We start from the raw sequence: 18,813 nt of genomic DNA, 5'->3' as shown, positions 1-18,813 counted from the left end.
GCTGAGTATGAATACCTCATTATTATTCTTCACCAGTTTTCAGTAACAAAGCTTGGTTTGGAAATAGTGCAGTGGAAATTTTCACGATTTGGGGATGAACAACTTTTAGATAGCGTGCACCTGTTCTGCTTAAACCTAAGTCAGACCTTGGGGAGGCCCCAGGTGAGAAAGTAGATTTTCTTCCAAGTCATCCTCTCATTTGGGGGCGGGGGGGTGGGCGATGAACCGCATGCTGAGAATGAGGGCAGAGGGATCACACAGGCAGCCTTGGAGTCTAAACACGACCTTGCCCTGGGGCCCGCTCTGAGGAGTCTCCAGCCTCGATGACAGGTGGCTCAGAGCAGGGAGCAGAGAAGACTTCCAGCCACAGGGTTGGTTTTGCCTGGTCACATTCAGGAGTCCTGCGGGCGTCAGAACTGCCCGTGGATCCCCTCTCCCAGGCAGTCGACTGCCCCTGCTGACTTGTGAGCTGTGCTGCGTGTTGAGCAGGAATGTCCGTCGCGGTGGGGGCGCTGTTGACAGTTCCGGGATCACAGCAGCGCGCCAGGCTGCGGGTACTGGAGCCGCGTGAGCTTCCGCCTCTCCCGCTGTGCCCCCTACGCGGGCAGGCCCTCCTGCCCCTGGGGTGAAGGAGGACCACACCGTTCTTGGCAGTTCTCTGTGGCCTCCCAGGAGCTCTGCATGTGGGACGACGTCCCCGGATCCTGCTCACCTTTTGCCTTCTTCCCCGCAGTGTCATCCTGTGACCAAGAGCACCAGTCTGCCCTGGAGGAAGCCAAGCAGCCCAAGAACGACAACGTGGTGATCCCTGAGTGTGCGCACGGCGGCCTCTACAAGCCAGTGCAGTGCCACCCCTCCACGGGGTACTGCTGGTGCGTCCTGGTGGACACCGGGCGCCCCATTCCCGGCACATCCACAAGGTAAACAGGCCGCACCCACCCCCGCGACCACGGGAGGCTTTGGGGCGTGGAAACCAGGAAAGCAGAACCCTCACATCCCTGACGTGCACACACACTCACACATGCACACTCACACTCCCCCCCCACGCACACACCCACACTACCCCCCACGCCCCCACGCACACACCCACACTCATACAATCCCCCAAACACCCACACTCACACGCACACTCACATATTCCCCCACCCCCCCACACACACTGCCCCCACACACACAATCCCCCAAACACACTCACACACACTCACACATACCCACACACACACAATCCCCCCCACACACACTCTCCCACACACACTCATACCCACCCTCACATCCCCCACGTCCACACACACACACACACTCACACACTCACCCAAATTCATACAATCCGCCAAACACACACACTCTTACACACTCATACCCACACTCACACACACCTCCACACACACACTCCCCCCACACACACTCATACCCACACTTACATATGCCAACACCCACACACACACTCTCACACCCACACTCAATCTCCGAAACACCCACACTCACACACACACTCCACACACACTCATACAATCCCCCAAACACCCACACTCACACACTCTCACACACACTCATACCCACACACACTTCCCCCCCACAGTCCCCCCCCACATATTCATACCCACACTCACATACTCTCCCAACACCCACACTCACACACACACTCTCACACACACACACTCATACACTCTCCGAAACACCCACACTCACACACACACTCCCCCCCACACTCACACACACACACCCCCCCCACACACACACCCCCCCCACACACACATACCCACACTCACATACTCCCCCAACACCCACACTCACACACACACACACTCACACACACACTCATACAATTCCCCAAACACCCACACTCACACACACTCATACATGCGTACACTTCCCCCCCCACACACACTCACACACTCCCCCCACACTCATACACACACTCATACCCACACACATACTCCCCCACACCCACACACACACTCTCATACACACTCACACCCACACTAACTCCCCCAACACACCCCCACACTCACACACATGCCCATTCGCACCCTTCCCCCACAGACACTCATACACACTCACCCACACTCACTTCCCACACACACACACACACACTCTCATACACATACCCACACTAACTCCCCCGACACCCCCACACTCACACACATGCCCATTCGCACACTTCCCCCACACACACTCTCATGCACATTCACCCACACTCACACACTTCCCACACACCCACACTCACACATACACTCTCCCCACACACTCGCACAGTCTCTCCATCAGCTGGGGGTGTTGCACCTCCTCACCTGGATGGTCCGGGTCTCCAAGTCGCGACCACCCAGCGCAGGGCGATCCTCTGCTCTTGCGCATGAGGTGCCTGTTAAAGCCAGTGGCTGGGCCGGACCGGTGGCTCACGCCTGTAATCCCAGAACCGTGGGAGGCCAAGGCGGGTGGATCGCCTGAGGTCAAGAGTTCGAGACCAGCCTGGACAACATAGTGAAACCCCATCACTAGTAAAAATACAAAAAATTAGCCGGGTGTGGTGGCAAATGCCTGTAATCCCAGCTACTCGGGAGGCTGAGGCAGGAGAATGGCTTGAACTTGGGAGGCGGAGGTTGCAGTGAGCCAAGATCGCACCATTGCACTCCAGCCTGGGCGACAAGAGCGAAATTCCACTTTAGCTGTTGGAAGCTGGAGGAAACCGTTTCTTTAATGGCCTCCAAAACCGCCCGAATGGCAGGTGGAGAGCAGCAGGGCCTTCGCCTTCACAGGCAGCGCCGGCTCCTCTGCCCCACTCTGGCCAGACAGAATCTGAAAAGTGGCTCTGGGGCCCAGTGCCAGGGTGGAAACATGGACAGCATCAAATACCAGTGGCAACTTCCTTCTGCTCCTGATTTTGGCAAAGGGAGCTCAGCATTTCATAAGCTGAAAGAACCGATTGTCCAAGATGGCTTTTTATGGTATTCACACATGTGTGCCTGGAATTCATCACTTTTAGAAAAAGTGAGACTGTGCTAAAGACAAGGGCAATGAAAGTTATTCAAGGGTCTGAAATACAAAAATAACTTGTTCACTCGAGTTTTGTGTGAGTTGGAGCAACGTGAGGGATTTCACTGTAGCACCCGAAGAACAAGAGCTGTGTGTTCATGGAAATTGTATAACCGTGGGTAGAAATGGTTTTGCAGCTCTTTGTAACATGAATTTGACTTTGATTTTTCATAGATTTATATAAAAATAGTTTTAAAATCTAAAATATTATCTCTTAAATGTTATCAAATGTAGCCACTGATGTCACCTCTGATGCTTAGGCATGAGCATTTGGATGCTTCCTAAACTATTTTCCAAATTTGTCATCTAGTGTCACCAGTAGACATTTGTGGGGGAAACTGTGTAATTTCCAGGGGCTCAAGGGGACTAATGCCTGTTTCACCAAGATCGGGTCCACCCATCACCATCTGGCCCAGTGGGAGTCCTGCTTTGGGGAGTGTGATGACGCCGGGGTGTGAGTGCCGCCCCTTCCTGGCCGGCGCTCCACCGTCCGGCCGCCCTGACTGACCGCCTGCTCTTGACACCCCCCTCAGCCGACACTGCATAGGGGTGCTGAGGCCAGCAGCTGAGGCTTGGCTTTTGCGGGGCTGATATATGGGGGATTGGTTCAAACCCATGTGCTCTGCAGGGCCTGAAGAGAACGTAAACCTGTGTGCTCTGCGGGGCCTGAAGAGAACACAACCCTTTTCAAGGTGTTGGTATGAGAATTATATAATAATTCCTAAATTATTTTCCAAATTTGTCATCAAGTGTCACCAGTAGACATTTGTAGGGGAAACTGTAGTTTCCAGGGGCTCAAGCTGACTAATGCCTGTTTCACCAAGATTGTTTTAGTTTCTGTGCCTAGGTGTACAGGGAGTACTGTTGTCTAAGAAACCTTTCTTGGAAGCAATGTTTCTGCGTCTCTTAGAGCTCTGGCTGGTTTGCTGTGCATATAAGTTGGGGCAGCCCCAGCCCCCAGTGAGGCCCCTCTAACAGAGGTGGAGACCGCTGGCAGACGCTGTTTTACACACGCCAATGAAAATCTGTAAGCTGTCAAACCCAGAGCTCCTCAAACTGGCTCTGAAATTATGAGATCAGCATTTATAACGCTGTCCCTGAAGAACCTGCCAACGTCCAATATTGTGATAGGCTAGAAACACGATAACCCCTCTCTTCCCATCCATCGCTGCTGGTTTCATTCCGCCTGGACTTCATCCTGCTTTCACGGTAGAAAGAAAAGTCTCTGGCTGTCCCGTTCCCTATTTCTGCCTACAGAAGGGGGCAGCTCCGTCTTCTTGGAGTTTCAGAAAGAACTTGAAATTAAACAAATGGAGACAACTCCTTAGATTCGGCATGTGATTTTACCTTTATTCTTTTCCATTCATCACTCATTCATTCATTCATTCATTCATTCATTCACCACAGATACTGATTGTCAACAACATTCAAACCCTCTTCCAGGGACTGAGGAAATAGCGTTGAATAAGAGAGAAGCCCCACGTCTCCTGCGGTTTACACTCTGCCAGGGGGGCGTCAGACCCAGAACTGTTGTACCTTGCTGCCAACAGAAAGCCCTCAAGCTTACCTAGTCTCAAAATGTACTTCTCACTCAACTCTATAGAGACAGGAAAGTTCTGGACGATTTCAGCAGTTCAGAGACATAATTGTCAGACATCGTTGTGGGTGAGGGGGTGGTAGTTGTTGTTTTCGTCTGTTCTGCCGTCTTCCTCTTCCTGGGGTGCTTTGTGGCTTGTTTATGTCATAGCTGTTAGGGCATCGTATGTAGGAGTGATCATGTATTTTGGAGAAAGAAAGACTGTTTTTCTTTTTGTCAGCAGAGAAAACCCTTCCCCACCCACCTGCGGTGGTTTTGCCTCACGCTGATTGGCCGGAATATCACTGAACACCCAGACCCACACCTGCCCTGGGCTGGGGAGAAAAGGGGAAGGGACCTGTTGTGGTTCCTGTTTCAGTACCCAGGGCTGGACTAGGATTACCCTCTTGGCGGCCACAGCCACCTGGAGCAGGGTCTGTGGCTAAGAGAGTCTTGCTTTTGTTACAAACGTGGAAGGGGAGGCAGCCTGCAGGGTCTGGTTCCTCATGCAAACAGTTAGACAGGTGGTAGACACAAAGATGGTAGAGGTGGTGGGGGAAGACCAAGGCTGGGCCCAGTGAGGGCAGGTCAGGGTGCCGGCACAGGCCTCTCTGAGGCTGAGATGCTGGAGGTAGTTGTAGCCACAGTGCATGGGGAGGGTTGTTTCCGGCAGAGGGCAGGGAGTGCACAGTCCTGGGAGAGATGAGTCTGGTGTGTTTGAATGGGGAGTGACACGGTGTGGCTGTGTCCCCACCCACATCTCATCTTGAATTGTAATTTCCATAATCCCCACGTGTGGCGGGAGGGACCTATGCTGTGGGAAGTGATTGGATCATGTGGGTGGTTTCCCCCTTGCTGTTCTCATGGATCCGATGGTTTTATAAGTGTCTGACATTTCCCCTGCTTGCACTCATTCCATCCTGCCACCTGTGAAGAGGTACCTGCTTCTCCTTTGCTTTCCTCCATGACTGTAGGTTTCCTGAGGCCTCCCAGTCATGCTGAACTGTGAGTCAACTAAACCTCTTTTCTTTAGAAATTACCCAGTCTCAGGTATTTCTTCACAGCAGCATGAGAACAGATTAATACTGGGGGTGTCATAGGGGAGGGGCGATGGGGAGCAGCTAGAGAGCTGGTAGAAGCCAGAGAACAGAGTGGACCCACTCACTATGGGACTGCAACACCTGTCACATCCCAGCTCCCCTAGGAAGCTGCTGGGACAGTTTAGCAGAGGAGTGATATAATCTCTCAACAATCCTGAAAAATACTCACATTTATCCATTCACCTTTTATTCAATAAACATGTGAATGCCCTCAATGTTCCAGGCATCGTTCTGGGAGCTGGGGGTACACCAGTGAACAAAACAGGCACAGTCTATGCTTCCATGGAGCCTGCATGCTAATGGGAGGACGCAGAAAATAAGCCAAACAAACACATCACACTTAGCAGACATGAGTAAACATGTGGTATCATGTCAAATGCTCTGGAGGAAAAAAAAACAATCCACAAGAGGGACTTGGGATGGGGCACAGCTTGAAGGAAATGGCAGGGGCGACTCCCTGAAATGCTGACATCAGAGTCGAGACCTCAAGAAGTTGGTAGGGGAGCAAGGAAGCCTGCAGAAGGCCAGCCCGGTCAGAGGTGGTGAATGCCACAGAGGGCCCAGCCCCAGAACCCAGTGCAGTTTTTTATCAAAAGGTGGGGTATATCAGTTAGAAAGCTTTTGGTTTTATGTAGTGTGATGAGAAACTGACAAATAAATACAAATGACCAGAGACGGCGTGATCTCCCTGAGAGGCACAGCAGTGGAGCAGCCTCAGCTTCGGTTGAGGCTGTCACCTGGCAATGTTGCCGAGGACATTCCCTCTCCCAAATCTGCCCTGACACCCTCATTCTGTTTTCTTGGCCATGAGGCAGGTTCCCCTCTTGGTCACAGGATGGCTGCAAGAGATCTGGACATCTCATCCAGATGCCACAGTGCTCAGAGGACACAGGAACCCATCTCTTTGTTTCTTTGGAGCCAAAAATACCTTCCCTAGAATTCTGCCAGCAAATTTAATTAATGGATCATTGGTCAGAATTAGATCATATGCCCATGGCTAAACCCACTGCTGGCAATTTAAACTGGTTTAAATTCATCACCTGGGGAGACATGGGTACTGGGCACCAGGCAAAATAATCAGTATTAGGCAGTATCTGATAAGCCACAGCCAGCTTCACTAGCCCTCATCTCCCAGTGATTCTGCCATTATTGAGTAGCCAGGTCCCATTTCTGTTTAAACACCTGCTGTTCCATCAGTGCAATTTTCTTATTAATTTTCTGAAACAAGTAGTCCCAGGGAGATACTTTATAGTTTTGATTTATACCTGGGTTGGCAGATAAAATGTTTGTTTTCTTTAATCATCCTCTAAATTTCCTGATGGGGAAGAAACATTGAATAATCCAATAACAATAAGAAGCTATAAACATAAAATGCATCATCCTTTATATGTGACCTGTCTTTTCCTCATGTCGCCGTGCATGAGAATTAAAAGGCATTAGCTTTGTGGTGGACTCATCCCAAGGACCACAGACACACGCCACTGTGCCCAGACGAGGCGGGGGTGGGGGCAGCTTGCTCTGGTGCAGTTCCTGGTTGGAGCCATCACTTTGAAGGAGACAGGAGGAGGGGCAGAGGCTTCAGCCCTTCCTAGTGCTCCCGACTTTTGTGTCAAAATTGACATCTTGGTCGTTGCAGATCCCGGAAGGAGGGGTCCAGGCACCTGTCATGAGTGCAGGCCCCCATGAATGGTAGAGTCCAGGTGGGAGCCAAGGGGCAAGTTTCCCCTTGGCCACTAACAGTAGTGGGGAGAGAGTGAGAAGGGGCTGTCAGACTGAGCTGAGTCAGGATGATGGCCAGATTCTGCATTTGTGCCCAGAACAGAGAGGCTGATGAAGGCTTTGTCTGTCTGCCATCCAACCGCTGGCTGTTCCTACCTCACATCTGGGCAGCCTCTGTTCCCTGACCCCAGAGCATGTGTCTCAGTGAGGTTTGTAGCCTCTGTTCTCCAACCCCAGCGCGTGTCTCTCAGTGGGGTGAGCAGAGGGTCATGTGGGCATAGGACTGCATTTCTCCCTGGCAGAGATCCTGGTATCTGATGGGCAATGAGAGAAGAGACATTTGTGTTTTTCCTTATACAAATAAGTTAAACTAAACCTATTGAAAAGAATGGTGATGTAGGTCAAAGCTGAAATAAACGGACTTATTTCTCCTCTTTCTCCTCTCTTGAGAATGCCAACTCTTCAAGTCATAGGCATTTCATGCTACTCATTAAAAGAAGCAGAATACTGTCACTTAAATATATATTTTTATATTAACATCAGTGATGAGATTTGCAACCTACCTCTAGCCCAAATTTGGAACAAAACCGAAATGCCCATCCAGGGTGGCTGGCTTCCAGATGGCTTTGGAGCTAGGAGATTCGGAATGAGGGTAAGAAATGATCTAGTCTCGGCCGGGCGCAGTGGCTCAAGCCTGTAATCCCAGCACTTTGGGAGGCCGAGACGGGCGGATCACGAGGTCAGGAGATCGAGACCATCCTGGCCAACAAAATGAAACCCCGTCTCTACTAAAAATACAAAAAACTAGCCGAGCGAGGTGGCGGGCGTCTGTAGTCCCAGCTACTCGGGAGGCTGAGGCAGGAGAATGGCGTGAACCCGGGAGGCGGAGCTTGCAGTGAGCTGAGATCTGGCCACTGCACTCCAGCCCGGGCGACAGAGCAAGACTCCGTCTCAAAAAAAAAAAAAAAAAAAAAAAAAAAAGAAATGATCTAGTCTCATGCCGCCCGCGTGAAGGATAAAAGTACTGACCCTGAAGGGCTTCAGGAGCACAACACAGAGTTCATGTTAACACTTCCTTTTTCTAATGCTACAGAGCAGTCCAGGGCTCCAACCAGGTGTGCCCTCCGATACTCTGAGAAGCAAGATGGCCCCTGAGGGCTGGGACTATCCTCAGAGTCTACGTCATCCTTTCCGAGCTGGGACATTTGCCTGGCTCTTTGCAGCTCACCCTTCACAAGCCTCGGGTAGGAAGGTGTCCATTCTAATGTAGGTCTCAATTCAGCCCCCAAGACACTGACCCAGAGCTTGAAGTGAAGATCTTTCAGCCCTGAGAGTGCCCTAGTTCTACAAATTTAACATGCATAGGTAAAAACAAGAGCTTACTAATCCCTCAGGAAGCCAGCTTCTTGTACACATCATCTCTGGGTGAATGTTTTACTTTTCACCAGCCAGCTGCAGCAGCAGCTGCATTAGGAGATACCTGGCTGGGTAACAGGTCCTCACCTGCCGGCCGCAGCAGCAGCTGCATTAGGAGATTCCTGGCTGGGTAACAGGTCCTCACCTGCCGGCCGCAGCAGCAGCTGCATTAGGAGATACCTGGCTGGGTAACAGGTCCTCACCTGCCGGCCGCAGCAGCAGCTGCATTAGGAGATTCCTGGCTGGGTAACAGGTCCTCACCTGCCGGCCGCAGCAGCAGCTGCATTAGGAGATTCCTGGCTGGGTAACAGGTCCTCACCTGCCGGCCGCAGCAGCAGCTGCATTAGGAGATTCCTGGCTGGGTAACAGGTCCTCACCTGCCGGCCGCAGCAGCAGCTGCATTAGGAGATTCCTGGCTGGGTAACATGTCCTCACCTGCCGGCCGCAGCAGCAGCTGCATTAGGAGATTCCTGGCTGGGTAACAGGTCCTCACCTGCCGGCCGCAGCAGCAGCTGCATTAGGAGATTCCTGGCTGGGTAACAGGTCCTCACCTGCCGGCCGCAGCAGCAGCTGCATTAGGAGATACCTGGCTGGGTAACAGGTCCTCACCTGCCGGCCGCAGCAGCAGCTGCATTAGGAGATTCCTGGCTGGGTAACAGGTCCTTTACTGAGTTCACCTTTCTTGTAACCTCTTAGGGCTGACCCCCATCCCCACATTTTTTTTCTTTTTTTTTTTTTGAGACGGAGTCTTGCTCTGTCACCCAGGCTGGAGTGCAGTGGTGCCATCTCTGCTCACTGCAAGCTCCGCCTCCCGGGTTCATGCCATTCTGCTGCCTCAGCTTCCTGAGTTGCTGGGACTACAGGCTCCTGCCACCATGCCCGGCTAATTTTTTTTTTTTTTTTTGTATTTTTAGTAGAGATGGGGTTTCACGTGTTAGCCAGGATGGCTTTTGGTTAGAATGTGATAACTTAATTATTTGCCAGAGTGTGTCAGAGACTTTAATTTCAAAAACAACATTTCAAAAAGATATGTTAAGTTTGTGTGACTGGGACAGCAGGTTTTCTGGTATCGAAGAGGCTATTCGGAGCCAAGGGCGGCAGGAGTGTGCGGTTCCTGACTCTTATGACAGCTGGGTGGGGTCCTCTCTCAGGGACTGCTGGACTCTCTGGGGCCTCTGTTAGAACACTTTACATATGTCCCTTTAGAGAGAAATTTCGTTTTATTTTCTATGACTGAAAAGCATGTAAGCAATGAAAAAAAATAGAACCTAAAATGATCTCTGTGAAGTAAATAGGATCTTGTAGCCCTTTCTTTAGGAATGGAAAAGGAAAATAGGGCAGAGGGAGAGGATGAGAACCGGCAGAACGCTGGCCTCCTGACAGCCTCAGGGCTGCGGACCGGCACATTCCTCCCACACCCCCTCCTGCTGGCCTCCTGCTTATCTTCCTCATTTTCCAAGGAGTCTTTCCAGAGCCCCAAGACTGTGCCTGTGCCCCATGACGGTGCCGGCGGACTCTGTGTCTCCCAGTGTGTCACTTGACAGGGCCTGAGGAGGCCACCACGAAGGATTCCACGTGCCTGACACTCATGGACGGGAGGGGCGGGGGGCTGGGGAGCCGCCATGCAGCGTAAGGTCAGCTGAGTGGACGGGAAGCGAGGAAGGTTGATGTGGGCTGTCTGGGGTCCTGCGAGTCCACAGGAAGGGGCAGTGGGTGCGCTGACCCAGGAATCTCCCATCTCCCGTAACGCACCTCCCTAGCGTCTCCTTCATGCCACTGAGAAGCTCCACTTCTTGGTGAAAGCCACGGTGAAGGACTTCTGTGTGCAGCAGATCGTCCTCCTTTGGGGTGGGGGCTCCGGGAGGCAGGTTCTCAGGGTGGCCCTAGCTCTATTTAAATGTCCACCTCCTCTGCTGGATGAGGCTGGTGGTCTGCGTGAGAGGGGTGTCCTTGCCCTACACCCAGGACAAGGATAAAACCTGGGCAAAGCAGGCCTTGGTCAAGCGCTGCTGAACGGCACGCATATGTCAGTGTTTATGAGCTGTTTATCCGGATTTGGATCTGACACCCTTAGGGACAGGCGCCCTGGTTCCCACCGCAAATTCAGTAGAACCTCGGAGCCACCTGCTCCCACGAGCCCGGCAGCCGCAGCAGCCAGGGCACCTGCCCTCTTGGATGTCAGCCCCAGCTGTTCAGGACTTAACCTGCAGTTTGCCACTCATGCTAAGTGGGACCAGAGAGTCTATTTTTTTTTTTTTTTTTTTTAACACTGAGGCAAACTTTCGTAGCTTCATGAGGTGGATTGGAGAAGAGTTGGCCTTTGGTGCTACAGGAATCTAAATCCTGAAGTCCTTTGTGTCCTTTCCTTGGGCGGGGTGGGGGTAGTGGTCACACCCTCTGTCCTCGTGCACACACTCCTGCTCCGATGAAACACCTCAAGTACTTGCTCCATACAGCCCTGCAGTAGGAGGAGGGGAGGTGTGTGCTCCATACAGCCCTGCAGTAGGAGGAGGGGAGGTGTGTGCTCCATACAGCCCTGCAGTAGGAGGAGGGGAGGTGTGGACGCTGCTCCATACAGCCCTGCAGTAGGAGGATGGGAGGTGTGGACGCTGCTCCATACAGCCCTGCAGTAGGAGGATGGGAGGTGTGGACGCTGCTCCATACAGCCCTGCAGTAGGAGGATGGGAGGTGTGGACGCTGCTCCATACAGCCCTGCAGTAGGAGGAGGGGAGGTGTGGACGCTGCTCCATACAGCCCTGCAGTAGGAGGAGGGGAGGTGTGGATGCTGCTCCATACAGCCCTGCAGTAGGAGGAGGGGAGGTGTGGACGCTGCTCCATACAGCCCTGCAGTAGGAGGAGGGGAGGTGTGGACGCTGCTCCATACAGCCCTGCAGTAGGAGGAGGGGAGGTGTGGACGCTGCTCCATACAGCCCTGCAGTAGGAGGAGGGGAGGTGTGTGCTCCATACAGCCCTGCAGTAGGAGGAGGGGCGGTGTGGGCACTTGGCAGCTGCTAGATGAGATTTGTTTCAGAGACCGATGGAGAGACGGCCCTGCAGTGTGATTGAAGTCACAGTGTGCTTCTTCCTACTGACTGCAAGAATAGCTTTCTCTGCCAAATGTCCACAAAGGTGACAGAAAGGAGTGAGGTCATGGGTGTTGCAGCATGAGAGCCACAGGTCACAGTGTATGCTGGGGTAGGACACTGCAGAAATGGAAGACAAACCACAGCCCGTCTCAAGCCCGTTGTTTTCTCTCTCCTTCCCCTGCCTTCCCCCCACCCATAGGTATGAGCAGCCAAAATGTGACAACACGGCCAGGGCCCACCCAGCCAAAGCCCGGGACCTGTACAAGGGCCGCCAGCTACAAGGTAAGTAGCACCCACAAGTGTGGCCCAAATCCACAGGCCCCATCATGAAGTTTTTTGCAAATGTAGAATGAAAGAGTATATCTGACCATTTCCCAGGTGGCCTGTCTGACTCTGGGGCCTCCTGCCTCCTTGCAGAGGGCGCTGAGTCCATGCAGGGAGACAGGGGTCCAGGAGCCACACGGGGAGCACCTGAGGGGCTCCTCCCTGCTGCTATGTATGGAAGGTCAGACACGGAAGAGAAAGAAAGGGCCCTTGCAAATCAGATCACACAGCACCCCAACATCTCTAGATGTTCCCGAACCCCACAGCCCAAAGAACCCTTTATTGATTCTACCTATGGTTCACTGTCATTTTCTGACATTCCTTTTGCATTGAATCAACAGTTTATGAAGCTGAAGTTGAGGTTTTAAGAAAACATGAGTTGAATGTATGTATTGAGTTTAATTACAAAGAAATATTGGAATTAAACAGAGGTGAATTAAAATTTAAAATAATTGAAAAATGCAGTCACAAAAAGACGTCGTGGGGTAAATTTGACATCATTGAGAAGCTTCAGAGCTACTTGCTGTTTGTTTCATTTTGACCTTTTTTTCTCTAAATATCTCCAGATCGTGTATGTTTAACCAGCATCTCAGAGACATGAAAATCACACTACCGTGTACTTTGTTTAGAGTGCGTGCTTAATCTTGGTCTCTCGCAGAAACTGGATGAATTCCTGATTAGTAAACTTTTGTGGTTCCTGTACTATTTATACTGTCATTGATAGAAGGGTTTTAAATTGTAAAAAGTAAAGATGTTCGGTTTGTAAATGAGGACAGAGGAGAGCAGAATATCCACAGTGTATACATTTTTCATTGCTACGTGTTCGTAGCGATTCCACAACATTAGTAATGAAAATGCTTGACACGGGGAAGCAGAGGGCAGAACGTGGTTCTGGGAACACGCAGCGTGGCTGTTCTGCCAGCTCTTGGTAAACACCACGCTGTTGACTGACTTGGCTTCTTCGGAGCTGTCTTTGTCTTAGTTCTTCATGGTTTCCCAGCCGTGTACCTCCCCAGTGTCTTCCTTGTGAGGCAGGTTTGAGGAATCTGTTGGTTCTACTATTTTTTTTTTTTTTTAAATCAGAGTATGGTCCTTGTGTGAGCAATCAACTTGCTTTCTGTTGAACCAATCAGCTTCTTTCTGGATCTTGCAGGTGAGGGTGGGGGAAGAGATCATGACGGTGTGAACATGACACCCATCCATGCACACGCCTAGTGGAGGGCGTTTTGCCTTTGACACCGTGTCTGCAGGCTGTGCTCAGCTGCTGGCTGAATTCCATCCCCCTGATGGCCCTGTCAGGAGGGAGCTCTCCTCCTCCCTTATCTGGTGTGATCTCTTGTCTCTGAAGTCCGATTTTAATATTGGTGGGCAAGATGTTTCCTTAAAAGACGTAATGAACTTCCCACGTGCTTGCTGCATGGAAAGCCCTCAACAAACATTTGCTGGTTTTGGTTGGTCTTGACCTTGTCACATAAACTTCAGTCTGTCTCTTGCCCCTAGGGTACTTCTTGAATGGTCCAAGACTCTTAACTTATTTTTTTTTTCTATAACACAAAGTTGCATGACTCCTAAGCCAAGCTGCACTGTGGTCTTCACACATGTGGTACGAGTGCAATTGATGGAAGTCACGTTGTGCTTCTCATTGGTAAAAGGGACCATGACAGAGGGTAGCTTCTGCTGCCTCTCAGGAGTGCACGTGGTAGGAAGACCTTTTCATGGTGGAATCGAATCTGTGTCACTCCAGACCCAGACTACTGATTTAAAGATGACACAGTCGTTTGCCCAGTGAGAACAACTAGTCCCTGATATTGAGAAACATGGAATGATGTCATTGTCTTCTCTGAGTGTCAGACGTGCCGTTTGGAGAGACAGCATCCCACACTGTGAGGATGGGCACGTCAGGGCTACAGAAACCATGCTCCTCTCTGCTAAGACAGGAGGAGAAGGATGGTTAGATGCTCACCACGAAGACGGCGTTTCCTTGCCTGCACCTCAAACGAAAACCAGGCTGCTGAGGCACCGAAGCCGTGTGACGCAAACTGTGCAAAGGTCAGCTTGTGCTGTTGCTGTGATGTTTGGGAGTGCGCTGTTCATGACCACTTAATTATTTTGATTATTTGGAGATAATTATCCTTATTAGGAAAAAACAAGTAGGTCTTAAAATAGCTCCAGGATAGAGGCTGTTCCTGGTAGAGAGGAGAAACCTATTTCCAAAATAACATGGCAACATCTGAGTAGAAAGATCCTTCAAGTCCCATGTAGGCTGACATATTTTCTTCTTAAAAGGTACTGTTTTCTTTTGAAGTTGCTTTTCTAAGGTTTTGCCAATGAAGTTCCTTTATTTTCCATGTAAAGCTGATAATATTTTCCCACAAAATTCACTTATTTGGGGTGAGCCATGTATTTGTCACCAAATACTTATTCACATCTTATGTAGGACACTTAGCAGGTGTTTGGCAGCAAATGACCCCTGAATCTTTGGAGGCCATCATTTTATTATATGGCACAGGAGATCAAGGTCTGGCTTAAGAGACTACATAGTGAGGACTGGGTCACCGTTTTGACTTTTGAAGATTCTTTCATTGGTAGGTTTCCTCCTGGGACTATCGCATCCTGTGTAGCAGAAATTCTAAAAAGAGGCACAAAGCCACACCTTCCTAACCACACCTTAAACTGCACCTTCTTAAACCACACCTTCCTACACCAGATCTTCTTAAACCAGACCTTTTTAAAAACCACACCTTCTTCTTGGATAAGTTCACCTCACTTTATCTTGCCCTGGCATCTCTGATCACACTCTGATTGGAGTTTTAAATAACAGGGTTACTCTGTCTCTCCAGCCTCCCCAGTCCCCTGACATCCTCCCAGGTCCTCTTGTGAGGCTGGAGAACCACACACTTGCATTGAGCTGTGGTTCCTGTGTCGGGGCCATGGTGTGTCTCTTGGGCCCTGCCATGGCTCCCTTGTCCATGCCCCACCATGGCTCCTGTGTCCAGGACCCACTGTGGCTCCCGTGTCTGGCCCCACTGTAGTTCCTGTGTCCAAGACCCACGGTGGCTCCCGTGTCTGGGCCCCACTGTGGCTCCTGTGTCTGAGCCTTGCAGGAATTCTTCCCTCTGCTTGAGCTGTATCTCTCTTAGCCCCTGTGGCTCTCATGCATCCTTCAGGATGACTTCCTTGGGATGCCCAGGTGGCTGGCCACTCACATGCACCTGTCCAGCGTGTTCCCACCTGTTGGGGTACATTGTGTGGTGTGGGTGTGGACTTGCAGGCTCTGCCCCGTGCCTCACAGGGTTCCTGGGGAGGCAGAGACTGCATCTCTGTGTTCCCGGCATCTGCGAGGTGGGAGCGAAGGATGTAGGTGCTTTTCTTTTCCTACTAGAAGACCTTTTCGGCTAATCTGTACTGGGTGATATTGGTAAGCTCTGACTTACTAGCCATGTGGTTTTGCTTATCTAGGGCCCCGCAGCACTGGTCTTGAATGGGCTTTCCAGTGTGGGGAGAGGATGACCTGAGCCTTTACTTGAAGAGTGTCACTGGGTTCGTGATCTCCATCCGGGGAGAGGGTGACCTCAGCCTTTACTCAAACACCAGCACTGGGTTCGTGATCTCATCCGGGGAGAGGGTGACCCCAGTCTTTACTCAAACAGCAGTGCTGGGTTCGTGATCTCATCCGGGGAGAGGGTGACCCCAGTCTTTACTCAAACAGCAGCACTGGGTTCGTGATCTCATCCGGGGAGAGGGTGACCCCAGTCTTTACTCAAATAGCAGCACTGGGTTCGTGATCTCATCCGGGGAGAGGGTGACCCCAGCCTTTACTCAAACAGCAGCACTGGGTTCGTGATCTCATCCGGGGAGAGGGTGACCCCAGTCTTTACTCAAACAGCAGTGCTGGGTTCGTGATCTCATCCGGGGAGAGGGTGACCCCAGTCGACCCCAGCCTTTACTCAAACAGCAGCACTGGGTTCGTGATCTCATCCGGGGAGAGGGTGACCCCAGTCTTTACTCAAACAGCAGTGCTGGGTTCGTGATCTCATCCGGGGAGAGGGTGACCCCAGTCTTTACTCAAATAGCAGCACTGGGTTCGTGATCTCATCCGGGGAGAGGGTGACCACAGCCTTTACTCAAACAGCAGCACTGGGTTCGTGATCTCATCCGGGGAGAGGGTGACCCCAGTCTTTACTCAAACAGCAGTGCTGGGTTCGTGATCTCATCCAGGGAGAGGGTGACCCCAGTCTTTACTCAAATAGCAGCACTGGGTTCGTGATCTCATCCGGGGAGAGGGTGACCACAGCCTTTACTCAAACAGCAGCACTGGGTTCGTGATCTCATCCGGGGAGAGGGTGACCCCAGTCTTTACTCAAACAGCAGTGCTGGGTTCGTGATCTCATCCGGGGAGAGGGTGACCCCAGTCTTTACTCAAATAGCAGCACTGGGTTCGTGATCTCATCCGGGGAGAGGGTGACCACAGCCTTTACTCAAACAGCAGCACTGGGTTCGTGATCTCATCCGGGGAGAGGGTGACCCCAGTCTTTACTCAAACAGCAGTGCTGGGTTCGTGATCTCATCCGGGGAGAGGGTGACCCCAGTCTTTACTCAAATAGCAGTGCTGGGTTCGTGATCTCATCCGGGGAGAGGGTGACCCCAGTCTTTACTCAAATAGCAGCACTGGGTTCGTGATCTCCATCCGGGGAGAGGGTGACCTCAGCCTTTACTCAAACAGCAGCGCTGGGTTCGTGATCTCCATCCGGGGAGAGGGTGACCCCAGTCTTTACTCAAACAGCAGTGCTGGGTTCGTGATCTCCATCCGGGGAGAGGGTGACCACAGCCTTTACTCAAACAGCAGTGCTGGGTTCGTGATCTCCATCCGGGGAGAGGGTGACCTCAGCCTTTACTCAAACAGCAGTGCTGGGTTCGTGATCTCCATCCGGGGAGAGGGTGACCACAGCCTTTACTCAAACAGCAGCACTGGGTTCGTGATCTCATCCGGGGAGAGGGTGACCCCAGTCTTTACTCGAATAGCAGTTCTGGGTTTGTGATCTCCATCCAGGGAGAGGGTGACCCCAGCCTTTACTCAAACAGCAGCACTGGGTTCGTGATCTCATCCGGGGAGAGGGTGACCCCAGTCTTTACTCAAATAGCAGTTCTGGGTTTGTGATCTCCATCCAGGGAGAGGGTGACCCCAGTCTTTACTCAAATAGCAGTTCTGGGTTTGTGATCTCCATCCAGGGAGAGGGTGACCCCAGCCTTTACTCAAACAGCAGCGCTGGGTTCGTGACCTCCATCAGTCCTCAGGGCCCCTCCTGCTGAGTGAGAGAGGAAAGAGCCAGCACAGCCCCTTGCTTGCTTTAGCTGTGGCACCAGCTTCATTTGTGATTCAGGCTCGTAGGCCCTCGGTGCAGCAAGGCAAAAGGCCATTGGCATGACCTTCGCAGAGAGGAGATGCAGACGAAAGACAGAGGTGCAGGGAGATGTACCTGTCCAGAGCAGAGCGGGCCAAGTCGCCGGCGGGTTCAGGGCAGGAGTATCGGCCGAGGGGAGTTGGCTCAAAAACTTACAGTGGAGACTTTGATCTAAAGTGAAGTCAAAATAAGTGATTTCATGGCCTAGAGTGCAGGCCTTCCTCTCACATTTCCTGTTCATGCAATTGTGTCTTTCTTCCTCAGATGTGGTTTTTCTGGCCGACTTTCATTCTCAGGAGCAATCTTAGTCGAATGAGCAGACTGGCTTTCCTCTGGGTGTTGCTTCGTTTTGGTCTACACTGGCGGGGAACACCCCCGTTTTCCTGATCATGACGAACTGCGCTGCGTGCAGTCTGATCTCACTCTAGGGCACTGTGGTCCAGGCTTCCCCGAAGGCAGCACAGGAGCTGGGCCCTGGGGGTCAGGAAGGTGCAGGGGAACTCTGACGTCTTCTGGGAGCCGTTCCTTCCTTCACCAGCTCAGGGGAAAACTGCACTGTCTTTCTGTGGGTGTCCTGGTGTTGGTGGTTCAGCAATGGCACCAGAGTGAGGACAGAGGGGGTGGCATGAGGAGCCCCTCAGGGAGCCTGGGCAGGGCATGGCCCCTCTGTTACTGCCCTGTCCCCCAAGCCAGGGTCCCCTCCTGGGTCCCCAGAGCTTCTCCGCCTGGCACGCAGTCTAGCAAATGGTCTTTATTTTGGTCAAACCGCCTCTCTCCCAAGTGTCTCTGGAAGCTCTGTAGACCCAGCAGCCTTCATGAATGGTCAAGTCCTCTCCCTCCTCTCCCTCAAGGGCACGGGACAGGGCCTCTTCACATCTACAGCCAGGAGCGTCTCTTTTCTTGGGGCCGCAAGCAATTGCCGGCGTAATTACAGTCTTGGACTCGTGTAGAAACCTTAGAGGCAGCCACTGGATTTTTCAAACACGATTTTAGCACTATTCTAATTTTTTTCAAGATTAATTATGGTTTTCTAAGAGAGCATATCATGATCCTTACCTCGCCCTAAGTGGAGCTTAGGACATTTTCCAAAAGGTAATTAGACCAGGAGCAACACGTTCCTGCCAGGTATCACGTGACGCGTAAGGACCTCAGTGTTT

General features: G+C 51.7%; 1 protein-coding gene across 1 annotated transcript in view; it reads left to right on the top strand.

Annotated features, from left to right (window-relative positions):
- SMOC2 (SPARC related modular calcium binding 2) overlaps positions 1 to 18,813 on the top strand; it is a 217,695-nt gene that overhangs the window by 147,678 nt on the left and 51,204 nt on the right. Inside the window, exons 10-11 of the mRNA XM_010388342.2 lie at positions 734 to 920; positions 12,130 to 12,212. Of these exons, the coding sequence (XP_010386644.2) occupies positions 734 to 920; positions 12,130 to 12,212 (270 nt within the window). The remainder of the gene's footprint in view (positions 1 to 733; positions 921 to 12,129; positions 12,213 to 18,813) is intronic.

Source organism: Rhinopithecus roxellana, chromosome 4 (genome assembly GCF_007565055.1).
Source record: "Rhinopithecus roxellana isolate Shanxi Qingling chromosome 4, ASM756505v1, whole genome shotgun sequence".
NCBI classification, from domain to species: Eukaryota; Metazoa; Chordata; class Mammalia; order Primates; family Cercopithecidae; genus Rhinopithecus; species Rhinopithecus roxellana.
The sequence above is the reverse complement of the archived record's forward strand: the minus strand, read 5'-3'. Positions and strand labels throughout refer to the sequence as shown.